Source organism: Papilio xuthus, unplaced genomic scaffold (assembly GCF_000836235.2).
Source record: "Papilio xuthus unplaced genomic scaffold, Pxut_1.1 DF828952.1, whole genome shotgun sequence".
NCBI lineage: Eukaryota > Metazoa > Arthropoda > Insecta > Lepidoptera > Papilionidae > Papilio > Papilio xuthus.
Genome location: NW_013529697.1, coordinates 3,813,769 through 3,830,305, shown reverse-complemented (window position 1 = coordinate 3,830,305; position 16,537 = coordinate 3,813,769). Strand labels below are relative to the sequence as shown.

Genomic DNA, 16,537 nt, shown 5'->3' with positions numbered 1-16,537 from the left:
CTTTAAAGATTGGGAATATTGAAACTTCTAATAAGTTTAAAAAGTGACCAAAACTTGAATATTTAATGTAAAATTTACTTCCTTTTCCACCACCATTATACATCTACTAAAAGCTTAGAACTAACAATATATAGTGCATTTTAATAAAAAAAATATTATTTGAATACCGGCTCCACACATTCGTAGTCCAACTAACTGATGAGGCAGTAGTGTTTGCATCGCATAACTGTAACTAGATACGATACGAGCGGTCGTACACAATTGCATTTGGGGTTTCATTGAGGAGATGCCACGTCGCAATATTATTGTTCTAACATTAAATTGCACATCTCTATCACAAAACTCTTATAACTATACTCTGTTAATTGAGAAATACTTTTATAGTTACTCAGATGATCAGTTATCACCTTATTATGAATTAGGCCTAAGCGTAATCCTAGCACAATTTATCATTCTTGTATCATAAAGTTTTGTTGCACTTTCTTTTAAAATTGCTCTTCCTATCAAACCGAAGAAAGTAAATAAACATAAAAAATATTTCGTGGTTATTTGCGCTCGGACGATGTCCGCCCGAGATTATACTCTTTCGATTAAATTTCGTTACAAATCTAGATATTTAAAAAGATTCACTTGATAGGTTGAGATGTGAAGATAAGGTCCATTCGGCGGAGGAACTGCGACTTTGCGACTTTCAAATGTGGCGTTATCGCGTGCGAGCAAAGCGCGTTGTCGCCTCGAATCAACACAAGCTTTTGTTATCGTTCAATTTGAATTCGCCGCCGGCTGCTTTATTATTTTAATGAGAGTCAATTTTCAGGGATAATTGAATGGACGTCGCGCTGCTACGATTATTACTGTGTCATATACACGGCCCGATGCTAGCTCGATTTAGGCATTAAATCGATATTGACATATCTGTAGGAGTAGCTAACAATTTTGTTTTAATTGTTGTACAAACAAATAAAGAAATAATTGAATAGAATCACGATAAACTTTAAAAGGATTGAAGTGTATTCAAAGAATTTATGTTTTAACTACAATATATTTTATTAACTAGGGCTTAACGCCATTAGAAGATAATTGGGTTACAGCCACAGTACCTACTGGTATACTTACCTCATTTGATTTAACACAAACTTGAACTATTAATTATATTAAGTTTTGCCATTATTGGCCAGTAAATTAGTTAATGGTTTAAATTACAATTCAAACGGACTATCAAATATTTGCAGTGGTCGGAAACAGTCGCGGCGACCCCACCTATAATCAACACGACAATCGTACCGTAGAGTTATATTATAGTGACATTTCGATTCTAATGGCGCGCTAGTTTTGCCTATAGTTAAAGTTGACTTAGTGCCGCCAGCTTAATTAAAGGGGTGCGTTTTGATTTGTCGCCAGCGATATAAAAGTATGCGTTTAATGTTTTGATTACAGACTGTTACTCATTCATTATAGCTAAAGCTGGCAACGATGTTTTGTTTTCATTTTACTTAGGAAACTGTGCCTTAAATACTGTTTTATCAAGCTGCTGGAGATAGTTCGATTGATTTAAAGATAAAATTCCAAATCACTTATTCAATATTATCTTGAACCATACTCAAATATTAATGTTTATTTGCAAAATTAGTTATTTTTTCAATCAAATTGTCTTGGAGGTCTAGCAAGAAGGTTAAATAGATGCGTTATCAATTCATTGAGCAGTAGATAATGAGTAAAGTGGAGTTGGGTCGAGGTGGTGTAACGGAATACTCACAGCGGTTCGTTTAAAGAGATATGAGTTGTGGGCACGCCGGCGACCGCAACCACGGCACGCGACGTCCGTGCCCCGCCTCGCCCTGCATCTCCCCGCACGCACCCGCAACCCAATGCTAATACGTGCGCCTAACGTGGTCACTTGATACTAATCATCATTAAATTACATCCATCACTTCAACTACAAACAATTAAAAATACAATGAAGCCGTCAAAGACATTTTCCAATTTATAAAGTTCCATTATTTGCAACATCTTACTTCTTAATAATGTTATAAATTTTTGGAACGATGGATGTTTGTTACAAGGTATCTCCTAAATGGCTGAATGTATCCTGCTGAAATTTGGCATAGACGTGGAACATAGAAGAACACATAGGCCACTAATGCTTTCTTTAATTCCGTGCGGCCAAAGTCGCGGTTTATAATTTTTCAACAAAGCAGAGGACAATAAAATGTACACATTTATTATAACAAAAGCTGAGAATACTTTTTTTTTACAAAATTATTTTATATAAAGCATTAAAAAAAGGAATGCAAAGGAATTCCAACTTGTTTGTTTATAGCTAAAATACGAAACGGTAATTGGCATAAAAACGTTCAAATTAAGCACACAATAGCAACGTGTCTCATTACAACAAAAATTTAAACTCATTTTGGAGAGTTAACGGTAACATTAAAGTGAGAGCTTTAGTTTCGACAGCTCACCTCGCGTGACTAGTCAGCTTAATAAGTTATTTTTTTATTCTCATACACAGGTCCGAGCGAATTGATTAAGTCTATTAACTCGTTTCTTTAAAGTGACAGCCCTAGCATTAAAGATGGCTGCGGTTTGTTTCCGTCTTTTGAGTGAAATTCGATTATCGGTGGGAGATAGTCTTAGTGAGGCTTTTAAATTAGTGCAACGTGTAATTAAAACGACAAAGTATAATTAAAACGGAATCAGGAGTAGATTTATTTAGGTGTGTGCCTGTATTACAAAAAAATAAATTTTGAACTACCTATATTTATATGCTATTTTAAAAGTTACAGATGTACTAGAAATATGTCATATGGTTTAAAAATATGTCATCATCATCATCAGCTCACTATACGTCTCCACCGAGGGGCTCGGAGCCTACCCTAAGTTAAGTGTGATTAGGCCATAGTCGCTGGCCAAGTGCGGGTTGGTTGACTTCACACATATCTTTGATCTTTAAAAATATGTGTATGTTTGAAAAGTTTTATTTTGAAAACTAATCATCAGCCTGCCCTCATCCCTGAGGATCGGCACAGTTTGTTACTCGTCCATACATCTTTATCAGCTTTCATTCATGTTAAAATGTAAGGATAAAATATACGTAAGTACAACTTTGTTAGAGGTAACGACATTTAATTATTAAGACACCTTCAAGGTGGTAAAATTTACTAAGAAATATATGTCGCATTAATAGATAAGAAGATACTGATTCGCTTGAGTTACTGTATTTATTTATTATAACAATAATTGTTTTATCGCGTTCATGTTTGTAACCCGTCACCCGTTCACCCGTCATATTTTGGACATTCAACAAATTCGTGTCGGACTATCAATCCAATACAAACAAGGTGCATCATTATTTACACAATCGCGTAACATAAAAAGAAATATTTTCCATGTTTAACATTAGCTTCGTTTAATTTGTTATATTTGAATAAGATAAGCGCGCGATGAGAAGCTGGGAACGGAAGTCGCTCGCTCTGACGTCTGTCAAGCGGGAAGATAGTGTTTTGTGAATGAATTTTATACTCTAGTCAGTACGGCTTAATAGAATAAATACCACGTCTTCGAGGATTTTAATTAAAATTTAATTAGAACTATTATAGACATAAATAAATAAAGATTTTTAATTTCCTAGAAACCGTCATAATAATAGTAAAATCAGACTGAAAAAATAGAGGGTACCAAAGGTTATGTTGTAACTTTCTAAAAGGAAAAATATACAGATTTCTCTTCCTATTATTTGTCGCACATAAAGTCGTATCTGTCATAAATGAAACAAAAAATACACAACAAGTTAAACTAATACAGTTAACATCACCCTTAACCATCGATCTTTTTTTATATATATCAACTATTCTGATCTATCGATGAGTTTTAAATAAGCGCCTAAAGAATTAATCATAACCCGGATGTGGAACACAATAGAATGATTCCCATATGCCTCCGACAAAACAAAACAGGGTTTAAACATCGTCTAAGCTCTGAAATAACAACCCGATTACGCCATGATCACTCTTAAATTTGGCCTCAAGTGATAAGCTGATAGAGGGTGTAAGACAATTTTAAATCATTACCAAATGATGGCACATTATAACACATAAGCAATAAATGTATTTAAAAAAATAAAAAATAAATATTCAAATAAAATTTGATTCCAATTATTTCGGTCAATATGTTAATATAACCGCTTGTAGACTATCACTTGGAGTAAAATGTGAAAACAGCATTGGTAGTCTCACTCAGCGATCCAATATTTAATAGTTTTATGATGTATTATCAAAACAAATCTCAACCAGTTACTATGAAGCGCTGCGAGTACGTTTCGGTTGCAATTGGTCCTCGCCTAAACAGTTTTGATATTTGAATAATTTTTTAGTGATTTTAAAATTATTTTGTAGATTTTACTTTTTAATTAAAAAACAAATAGGAAGTTTGAGCCCAGTAATATTTCATTACAAAAAAACCAACAAATACATTTTTCTTGCAATAATCAGAACTGAAAGGTTATCGTTTAAAGTCAAATAAATGGTTAAAAACATTTAATTACGCAGTGTGTATCTTTTTAAACTTGCTAACATTAGCATTTGGTATAAATTTAACAAAATTACAGACTACAAACAATGTAAAAAAAACATAGAGCTAGAAAAAAAGTTCACTTCTACTTAACGTCATGATTGAAATGATTAGACCTATTAATTTTTGCACGGACAACCACCTGCATCGCCTCAAATAAATTTCTGTTAAAATAAGCAAACCGGTACGACTGGCATTTAATGAAATGTAGCCCCGACGTGGACATTATTCATGCCCGCTAATTGTATTTCTTCTACACAGAAAATAATAAAAGCAATTAGAATGTCTCTCGCCCCTAGACCAAGTTTTATAATTTTTTTGTACCTATATTAACTTTGTTCATTGATTGGTAAAGATCAAAAGATATCAGATACCGTCGCTTCACGACGGCCCATTTATATTTATGCGCATTCGTTATACATAGAAATGTGTTGAGGTTAAAAATAATGAAACAGTATCAAGATATGTTAATCGTAGTGTAAGACAAACAGAAACGGTCGATACAAAAGGACTTAACATGTTTTTTCTTCATATTTTATTATGAACTTCTGTTCAACATCCAGCTGTGTTAGTCTGATCAAACAAAAGATTTTTCAGATGTACTCGTACAGTCAGAATGTAACTATTACGTTCTTGATTTATGAATAACTTTTGTTTACTTTAAAATTCCCGCCGATATTTTAAGAAGCGTGTATATTCTGCTCAATATTTTTATACTAATAATCTATTAATTTAAAACTATGTTACTTACTGTGGGTTTCTGAGACTAAAATATTTTTTTAATGATACATTGACACATGTGACACAATGATTTTACACGAACACAAATTAAACATCTAAATAATTAATATCACATTAATTTATAGATAATGATACACAAAATCACACAAATAATTGTAAGTAATATTTTACATCAAAATTGGTTAAGATCTCTGTCGCTAAAACTATGTATTAAATGCGATTATTCAGATGTATGGATGGATGGATGTTTGTTTGAAGTTTCCAGAAAAAATACATGTATTTTGCGGATATCTATCATATATGTAGAACACAGTCTGGAAGAATAAAGTGGCTACTAATTAAGTTTTCTTTTATTTCACGCGGACGGAGTCGCGGCTAACAGCTAGTTATGCTATAAAAAAACTCCAGCTCTAGGTGCATGCGCGGTACATTAATTGCTCGCGCGTAGTATCGCACTTGGGTGGATTTTTAATAGATCACTTCCTCGACCGCTTTCGACAGCATCGATTGTTTCCCTAATAACCCGTTAACAAATCATAACGTTTATTTTGGTTGGGGCCGCAACGATCACACGTCCGCGACTCTATTCTGTTTCAAATCTCTAGCGCTTGTTTGTTTTCATTTTTTAAATAAAACGTACAAAATGAAGTTGAACATGAGTCGAACAAAGCTTTGTTAGTTATTAAATTATTCCGTGAATAATTGCTCGGAAGAAACAGAACAAAAGTTGCCGGTGCACGTGGGTGGGTAATTGTACGTACTTAGACGTGCTAAGGAATTCGTGTATACAATATTTAAGAAGAAAGACGTAATATTTCTTAATCCTACAAACAAAAAATTTATATGACTTTCATCTCGGTTATATAAAACGTCATTTTTTTAAAGATGATCCACTTTATTACGTTTGAAGAGAAATATATATAAGTACATGTAAGTACAGAAGTCCTTATGACCTTACATCATCTCAGTAAAACTGTAATATTGCGCAACAGCCAATACTTACGTCGACTGTCGCTTTTGAATTGACTTGATAAAATTCAGTTACCCATAAACAATTTATTATTACGATATCATTAACATAGGATATGTAGCCTAATAGATCATATTAGGTTAAAAGCCGTGGAGTTTAATATCCTTTCTTAAGGCGATTCGTTGCTCGTTTGTCCCTTCTCCTATAAAAAAAAACAATTGTAAAATTATTAAAAAGTTTACCACCATATTGCTACATTTCAAGTTGACTTTCCTACAGTCAAATAGTTCTACTTTATCTTTCAAGTGTCTTTCTAATGGTAGCCGATGAAAAACATGTTTGGTTTTTTGCTCACAAAAGTAGTTAAAAGCCGCCGCACAGCATATGACTTATATGACTCGACAATATTTGTTGCCAGAATTAGACGGAATTAATTTAGGAACTAACAAAACGTGTTCCTGGCAGGTAGCGATTCTTTTTTTAATGGCCTCCCCAAATGCGGCCGAGATGGCGAGAGCAGTAGCTAAACTTTTTCATTGTTCCCTTCATGCGTGTCAATGTTGAATAGAAAGCTATTTCATATTAAAAAGAAAACTATTTGGAAATTAATGACTGTAATAGTTGAAAATTAATACAAACGTATCGAATTTCAAATTAATTTTTGGCGCCACAGACAAAAAGTTGATTTGATATTATTAAAAAAATAGTGACTGTGCATGAATTTAAAGAAAAGTGAAGAAGTTTGTATGATCCAAAAATGCCACTGGATTTTAAGCAAATAACAAATTTCTTATTCGATTTTTTATGTCCAAATAAAGTTACTAAATTCTTGGTGGTGACAGCTCACAAAGATTTTTTGTATTTTAATAACAAATAGAGATAGTGATTTAATTTAAATAATTCAATTTAATATAAATAGTCAACACATAGTTTATTCCATCATTGTCTTTAGGAAACACAATTTAGGTTTTATTGTAACAGAGGTGGGCGTGAGTTCTGACCCTTGGGGCGGGTGTCGCGGTCACTCGTTCAGAAATTGTATAATTGAGGAGAACGCAACAAACGAGAATAGCCCTGTCCACGCCAACACATTGCGAACAAAGCGTGCCAAACGCAGTGCCCGATGACGAGTGATTGAAAAATCCTATAAAGCCAAATTGTTAATTTCGGACACAAAACAATTTTAAATCTCTGACTTTGTGTTGATTCGTAGGACATTAATATTTTTCTAATCGTTAAATTTATTATCAACGAAAATGAATAATTTAACGCGTGACAAAAACAATTATAGAAAAGATTTTAGAAGAATTATAGAAGATATAAGAAGATTATAGAAGAAATTAATAATTCTGACAAGTTATAGAATCTTTCTCTCTCTCCCTTACTAAAAAAAAAATTATATCATTTATTATTTTAATGATTTTTAAATCAACCGCAAGTGGAAATAAAAATGATACAAGTAAAATGAAAATAATATACTGTCACAAAGAGGTTCGTACACACGCGTCGACATTTTGTTCCATTAGTCGCCAAAAGCAGTCGTTCGCAAAGGTAGAAGAAGAGAGAATTAGTTTAGAAGATTTACGTTGCGTCGTGTGTAAGGGCCTAACTTAACAAAGTTATTCAATTTTTTGGAGGTAAAAAGAATTTCTAATATGCAATTGATAAAAACATGAAACATGTTAAAGCGTGGAAGAAATGAAATGAAACGTTAATATGTCGGGAGGTATAACAGTCTACAATGGGGTTGGACAAAGGGAAATTGTAAGATGGCTCTTCAAGGAGCGAGATCGAGTTACGGGGATGGAGTTTCATCCGCTCTGAATAAAAGTTATGTTAAGATGTCTCTTCTATCGCATTATCGATTTTAACATCTCGATACTAGTGACATTTTTCAGTCTAATTATTAAATTTGTTATGTAAACGAGGCCTATATTATGTTGTTCGATTCTTATTCGGAAAATTTGATTGAAAATTTTATTTTCCATATTAGTGTTAATGAAAAGCCAGATTTGACAAACATAATAGTCGGTTTTCACTGGTAAAATGTATACATATACAAAACATTTTTTTTTTAAATTTTCTAAGATAAGGACAAGAATGGTTTTGGGAATTTTATGCATGTCTATTACAATATGTTAATACCGTAACGAATCAAAAAGGAAGAGAAAATTAAGCCAACCTTTAATTCCCAAGTAAAATGTAATTTATATTTTAAGTCAAAATACGTTCAAAGAAGCCTCTAACGGGTGTAATTCTTTACGAATGTTGCAAAACGGATTTAAAGTCTTTCTGAAGATGACGTCTCTTTCTTCTCAGCAGTCGTCGAGTTTCCTTTGTAATTAAATATTGAAATTAAGAAATGAACAACCGCTAATTACAGGAGCTTGTCCCTCGGGGCCCGATTGCGTTGCCCTCGCAGCCGTAGAAAGGGGTGTCAGGGAGTGGGCTTCGCTTACCATTTAATATTTAAGATTCCACTCCGAATGTGTGCTTTTGTTCGTATGATTTTGATATACTCTATCAAATCGGAATACCATCATTTAAAATTCTCTATGAGTTATATGACGTCATCTCTTTGCAATACATTCTACAATAGAATTCATAAGCAATGAAATTGAGCAACAGTTTGTTATAAAAAAGAAAATAGAGCTATCATAGTACGAACATAAATTCAATGTTTGGACATTTCAATTACCCAAACCACGTGGCGTGCCGCCGAAATCGTGCCATGAGCAATAAAAATTAGAAAAAAAGCAGCAAAGCGTCCCTCTTCACCGAAAAATACGAACAACGTAGTATATATATGAGAATAGAGGTTATTTTATTGTCCTTCAGGAACTATGTATGTTTCTAGGGATATTATTCTTCTATTTATTAGGAAGTTATTGCATGTTTTTGATTTTATGCGAGCTTTAAAACCTTATCAAATTAAATTAGGCTATTGGTGCTTCGATTACATTAAATTATCAAAATAACTTATCACAAATACATACGTACCTTTACCAGAATTGTTTAATATGGTCTGTAAAATTTATCGCTTGTTACAATCAGTTCGGATCAAAACTAGTTGAGAGAGATAGTAATAAGTTTGTTGGGAATGTCTTTATTAACTGATTTCAAATCAAGAGTGTTCGGGAGCTGGTTAATATCCTATCAGACAAACGTAATTAGTTTTGTAAATAAAATGCCTCGGAGAAATTGAAACGTAGACGCTACCTGACGCCCACGGTGACTTGCTCTATCTGCGTATTGTGCTGGGGAATAAAACATTACACATGGTATTTTGATAATGCAACATCATCTTAGCAATCCTTGTGATTTAAATCCTCATTTTTTTAGGTTTAGCAGTAGCTTTTGTTTCTCATAAAATATTTTTAGCAAGTAAAGAGAAAAACAGTATTTTAAATGCCCACTCTATTTTTTCGATGGTCTGTTACATTAATTATGAAATGCCATAATGATATAACTATTATTCGTACAAACTGCAATTGAATTTGTGGGCCTGTCTATTTACAATAATGAAAATTAGACAAAGACAAAACACCACAGATATAACTTTTTTTTAATTAATACAGTAAATTATAATTCCACAGCTGTTTGTGCATTTATTTTTATTTAGAATATAATCAAGTTTCGGCATGCCCTGAGGGACAGGTAAACATTAAGGGGGCATCTTGCTCCAACTGAACATGGAATTATTGTAAAGTAGACTTATGAACCCGAAACTTTTCCGCCCCCAAGCATTTTTATTTAATTTTTTATTTTTACGACACGATTAAACGCGGCTTTGCTTTCACTTTTTATTGTTACTGTGGACGTTCCCTCTAATTTTTGGCTTCAATTAAATTTTCCGCTTTATTAAATCATTATTTTTGATGGCACCATGTTTAGTGCACGTAACCTGCTTCCTTTTATATCTTAAAATACTTTTTAATTACTTTTTTTTTAAATTTAAAACTCATTAATTAGTTTATGATGTCATACAAAATCAATAATGTGCGTCTCTCTTCTTCCTCAGGTACTTCTCAAGGTGAATAGGTATTATGTGTAATCAAGTAGTCTCATCTAGCCTCAACCGGAACTCGTTTAGGAAAATAGAGCATCGCTTTTTTATGAACAAAATCATTTATCATGTTTGTACTGAACCCAAGACAAACTGCTACCACGTTTTAGTTTACCGTAGATAAGATTACGCGCGTTTGTTTTACCTTGTCTACTGATTCCCGGGCCATTTTTGTAACAGTGGCCCATTGTTTGGTGTTTCCAGCCATGATTCTAGTCGAATCATTTTAACAACCACAAAGGGTTATAAGGCATTGACCTGAGTGGATCAATTTTTTTATAATCTATTCTCTAACTACTTATGATTGACGTAAACTTATCTTTGGTGTAATTTTTTTGCCATAGTTTTATCTATCCTTGATTGTCCATTTTACCAATTTTATATTTATTTTTGTCGGCTTTGGCATGACTTTGGCCTGATCATAGTAATGTTACATTTAAATTCTTTATTATTCAAGTGTTTATTTTGCATTGTAGATAGAAACGCTGTTGTATTTTTTGCACGTGCTGTTTTTTTTTCTTTTACAAATACTCGAGGACTTGTAGATATTTTATTATAACAGATTCTGATCCTAAATTTGAATCCCAGTCGAATTTACTAGTGATGGGTATACGATAATAGATAATTTATTGTTTAAATATTTTATACTGGTTTAAAAATCCCGTTACGTGATTAAACCGACACACCACCGGATGTATCGACGCGACCTATTGTTTTATAAAGGGCTTGCTTATGGATCTGATGTTTTAAGGATAAAGAACAGTTTTGAAAGAGTTTAATTTAATACATAAACATTCCCATACGAGTTATAGAGCGACGTGTAAATATAACCCAGGAGAGGAGCCGGGTCGGGACAACTATAAACATAATATGACTATTAGCTCGCGATAGCCTGTCAGCGACTTGTATTTGGTCTTTTCAGTTTGTTGAAACTCCCTTGTAGTCGGGGAAGGATGTTTACGCCCCGTAAATGTTATGATTTAGTGTCAGTAATTGGTAGTGAGTGTGAACACGTCCACTAAGAGTCGAGAATAGTAACACAAATATAATAACAGAGACCCTCGCCTCTATTTATAGTGCAGGCAGACGACGCCGGCTTTGTTCACTTCACATTACCTGCTCGCTTTAATCATTGTTATTTTTTAGTTGAAAGCATACTGTAGTTACTGAAACATAAATAATACGTATGTATGTTTGTATGTAGTAGATATGTACATGTAAACTTAGTAAATAACCAGACTAACACTAATACAGTCTATGTTTTTTAATCTATGTTTACAGTAGACTTAAATTGGGATCGTAATTACGAAAGTTCGATATAAAAGTAATCTCATTTAATTTACAAGTTTTTATCAATCTGCATCATCTATTCAAATGTGACATGTAAACAACATTCGGAAAAGATAAGACGATTAGACAGTGATATGAAGTTCAAATTATTAGAAATTTTAAATGTAGAAAAATGTAACCTAAATACAACAACGTTCTAGTAATCTTTTTTTTGCTAATATATTCATATAGATTATATAAAAATTGGTAACATAATCTTGTGTAAACTATTCGTAAATGTTATTGGTTTAATTTTTTGCAGAATTTAATACAATAGTTGTGTATGTTTGTTGTCTATCTATCAAGGGTACATCAGTATCTGGGGACTGCTTGCGGCTGCTATTTGATCAGTGCCACTCGTGAGCGATGAATATTGCCGAACAAATATAACATACTGCAAAACTATCCGCGGTGTTAGTTTCACTATGGGGTTGAATTCCGCACCGAAATGAGCATCGTATCAAAATGAATACATTATGACTACTATATTACTAAAGCTATTGTAATTTACTTAAAAGTATACATAATTATTTTCATGGAAAAAAATATTTTATATTTCACTATTCTATAAAAGATACTTATCAGTTTTCTCTTCTATATTGTTAATTGCCTAATGGTTAAGGAAACGGATTTCCGACCACGAGGTCGGGGGTTCGAATCCCGCCATTCGACTATTGTCGTAAACCATATCCTAGCACAAGCCTAGAGCTTATTTGGAATGGTAAAAGAAATATTAGTAAATTTACAAAAAAATATGCTAATATTTAAAAAAAATCAAAAAAATTATACAAAAATAACGAGTTATCTCTGGTGGTAACTTGAATTAACTTTTAAGTTATCTCTGGTCCGGAAACAAAGCTTAAGTACCTGTTGCAGAATTATTTGTGCGCTCGTCGGTCGGTATATAAATCGTTCAGTAATAAATCGAACGCATTTTAATGGGTGTTTATCTGTGCGAGCTTTGCGGCGTTCAGATTACGCGCGCCGGCTAAGTGGCGGTCGCGGCACGTGTCTTCTTATCGGTGTCGTTCGACACTTTCAATATTCGATTTTGAGACTTCCCTACCGCGCTCCACGCTATGTATACCTCTCGCTGACTGAAATATGAATAGACGATTCCTTTTTAATTTTTATTTATGGAAATTTAATCGATGTGCACAAAAAAATTTAGAAGACTAAAAAGAAATTGTATCCCGTGACTAAATAAAAAAAAAACTAGTAATTTTATTTGCTCATTTATTTAATGAAGATAATAGAAGTTGTTATAACAATTTGATTACGTTTGTCAAAAGATTTTCTGCTTTGTTTTGAACCCAGATACGCTACAGCAAAGAATTGAATTCCTAATGATGAGTGTAAGAATAACGTCACTATTAAGGAGTATTAGAGATTTATTTTACTTTAAATACTTGATCATGATGTAACAAGGAGGAAAACTCCAACGTCAACACGTACAATACGCCCCAATGCGTAACCGAAAACGGGACTCGCCGCAATCCAAGCTAATGGAGTGTCTCATAATGACGGCTGCTGACATAAAAATAAATAGGCGAGACTCGGTTTCTGCGTAAGCCGATACTATGATAACAGCATCGCTCCCCCGATAATTGCCGAACTTGGTCGACGCCTCTGACGCTTAGTTGTAATGTAGTGCGGATTAGTTGCTTCTGATGTAATTGGTCCGTGCTTATGATTGCCTAGTATCTTATCGTTAATAATGCCTCATATTTTTCTCATTCTATCCATCCAAATGGGTCACACAAAGCTAAAGTCCAACAAAGATTTTATGGCAGTTTTTTTGACATTGACAGGAAGCACCAACATGTTATAATGGTTAACAGTACGCATTTTTTTTTCTTCCGTTCTTGTTGCAACTTTTAACAATTGATTTGTAACTTACGATCTGATTGAGCAAAAATGGCAACACTGACCCGTGCAGCTGCCGATCTCTCATTGGTCAAAGACGCTAGACGTTGTCAAGATGACATTACTAGTTCACATAATTACCGACACCAATAAGATCCTTGTAGAACTATAATATGATGTTAAAGTTAATCCAATGAATCATTTCTCTATCATTTAAATAGGAATTAAAAATAATTTTGTTCCAATATATTTACAGATGGTTTAAGGCAAAATATTATTGTATTTTAATAAAATGTTATTTGGTAAAGCAGTTAGGGTATCGCGAAGCTTTTAGTCTTTAACTCAAAGAACCGGTTTGACTGAAATAATTTAGATACAAGTAGCATTGCACACAAATTATGTTAATATAATAATGTGTCCTTTTAAATTGTACGAACAAATTATTTGTCGCATTATTTGCATTAATTAACGTTTGGTACATGTTCGCTTAAAGAGATCTTAATCTTAATGCAATTGATATAATTATATTACCAATAATGCAATATTAAAACCGCAAACTTCTTACATTTTGTACAAATTTTCAAGTCCCTAATAAACACCATAGTAATTTATTAAAAAGTGTTTCCGAGGTCATGTAATACAAATCTTACTATCTTATCTTACTAATATTATAAATGCGAATGTTTAGATGGAAGGATGGATGATTGTTTGAAGGTATCTCCATAACAGCTGAACGAATCTCGATGAAATTTGACATACGTTTAGAACATAGTCTGGAAGAACACATAGGCTATTTATTATGTTTGTTTTTAATTCCGGGCGGAAAAAGTCGCGGGCGACAGCTAGTATTTAGATATAAATAAAGGTCTTTTTCACGGCGATGTAAATTAAAGTAAGGATATATATTTTGTCACATAAAGTAATCCCGCGGGTTAAATAATTAATACAAGTATATCGCAAACGGTCAGAGCGTAGGTTCCGGTCAAGGCAATAGGCTTAGCGCAAAGATTTAGTTGACAAAGTTTATTGCGGCCAAGAATATACTGTTCTCTATTACTCGATCGTAAATCACGGATGGGAAAACAATAAGCGTGAAATTGTGGAAACTACGGCCGATGTCTTGTGGCGTTAAATCTTGGGGGAGTGAAATAAATAAAAATAAATCTGAGACCTCTCCCCCTTGCGAGAACTTGATTTATTAGATAAGACTTCCAAAGCAGCTTATTTGATGCGCTGCTTATAATTTTACGAACAATTTTAATGTTTCGCTATCATGACGGGTAAATCATGCGACGTTTCCAGATATTATTTTCTTTATATACCTTCATTATTAATTGGTTATGCGACTGTTTATAGTGCGCATGATATATTTTTAATTTTTTCATAATTGTCACGTGTATCTGCTTCGCACTTTTCTTTTGACGGTTACGTAATATTTTGTTCATCTACCGTAGTAAAAGTGTGTTGTGTTAAACGGCAGTAACGTGCTACAATGTCCGCAGCTCCAGACCGGGCCGACCACCGAAGCGCGCATCGGGTGTCGGTCTCTCGCTCGCTGCCACGCAGTTCCCCGGACATCCCTTCAAGAAACATCGACTGGAAAATGGAGATTATTCACCTTACGAAAACGGACATATGAGCGGTGAGTCAAAAACATTTGTTACGTACAATCATTGAAGATTTGAGTATTAATAAATTATTTGTAATTGATTTCATTTTGAAGTTGTGTAACGCGGAATATTTTCGAAAAACCAAAATGAAACTAACGAATCGATCTTGTTCAAGATGCAACTGGGTTCAAAAAGTTAATTAACAAATGAAACAAAGTGTTGTTTGTCACATATTCGAAATTTGAATGTATACGATGATATCACAAAACATCCGGTGCACGCGGATGTAAACGTCAACTTGATCTTTACGGAAGATATTAACGAGTGCCAGTGTACAAGAGTCCGCTCATTTGCTATACAAATTACACAAATACAAAATTATCCCAACACAAACGGAGAAAAGGGAATAAAGTGATTAAATAGAGCTCAGCGCAAGACGGCTGGTGATCAATCATTTTTGTCGCTTACGCTTTTGTTGACTATTTTGTATTTTAGTCTCTTTTACTCCCGTGGGATGTGTATATGTTGTCTCTCTCGGGCGTGAAGTGTCGTGCCAGACAAGGGAGCAATTACATTCGTGATCTTGCATAAGCGGCACTTGCTTATCGCGCACTGCCGCATTTGACTTTTGAGTGTAGTTCATTCGCATTTTTTTTCCTAAATTTGCAATTCGAAACACTCTCATAAGTGAAAAAGGCATTGTTTTATTTCCACGGCACGGACTTCTGCCGTTACATATCGCGTTTGAATAATTAATATTTTTTACGAGGAACATTGCGCGTTTATTAAATTTAAATTATATCAGCGGTTGAAATGTCAAAGTTGTACAAATAGTTGGTAGTTGTATTAATGATTAACAAGAACAAGACAAGAAACAGTATCCATTCCGAGTGTGTTTTTGCAACTACACTATTCAAGTCAATCCATTCATTAAGTCCAGCTTTTAGTTGTTACTCTATGCCACTGACATATTGTTTTTGTTAATAATTACGTATATCATAGTTCTAACGTATAATTGGAAGAGTATATCATTCATATTATAAATGTTATATTAAACTTTAATGAAATTCGTGCAGATATCTAATTTCTGTTCCACTGGCGAAATGGAATTAAGCTTTAAGCCAATATTATTTTGACGAGTCGTTGACAGTGGTTTACAGCTGATGAGACGTCACTCGCACACATCGCTTTGCGGAAGCTGCACACATAAACAACCTTATACATATACGTGTATTACGTGCATGTGTTATATTGTCATTGTGTGTGTAAGAAGGCGGGTGGCCCATTTTCACCCTGTGAAATAATAGGATAGGAAAACATCGGAGCCAGAATATAATCCTCGTAGGAAGGTTGAACGGAATGGAAATAGGAATATGAAATGCGTTG

General features: G+C 33.7%; 1 protein-coding gene across 8 annotated transcripts in view; it reads left to right on the top strand.

Annotated features, from left to right (window-relative positions):
- dac (dachshund family transcription factor) overlaps nucleotides 1-16,537 on the top strand; it is a 132,292-nt gene that overhangs the window by 39,050 nt on the left and 76,705 nt on the right. For 3 of the 8 annotated variants that reach the window (XM_013325891.1, XM_013325863.1, XM_013325853.1), the window contains 2 exons: nucleotides 10,302-10,313; nucleotides 15,044-15,183. In XM_013325891.1, coding sequence (XP_013181345.1) covers nucleotides 10,302-10,313; nucleotides 15,044-15,183 — 152 coding nt within the window. The remainder of the gene's footprint in view (nucleotides 1-10,301; nucleotides 10,314-15,043; nucleotides 15,184-16,537) is intronic. The other 5 variants (XM_013325915.1, XM_013325899.1, XM_013325872.1 and 2 more) reach the window with 2 other exon arrangements.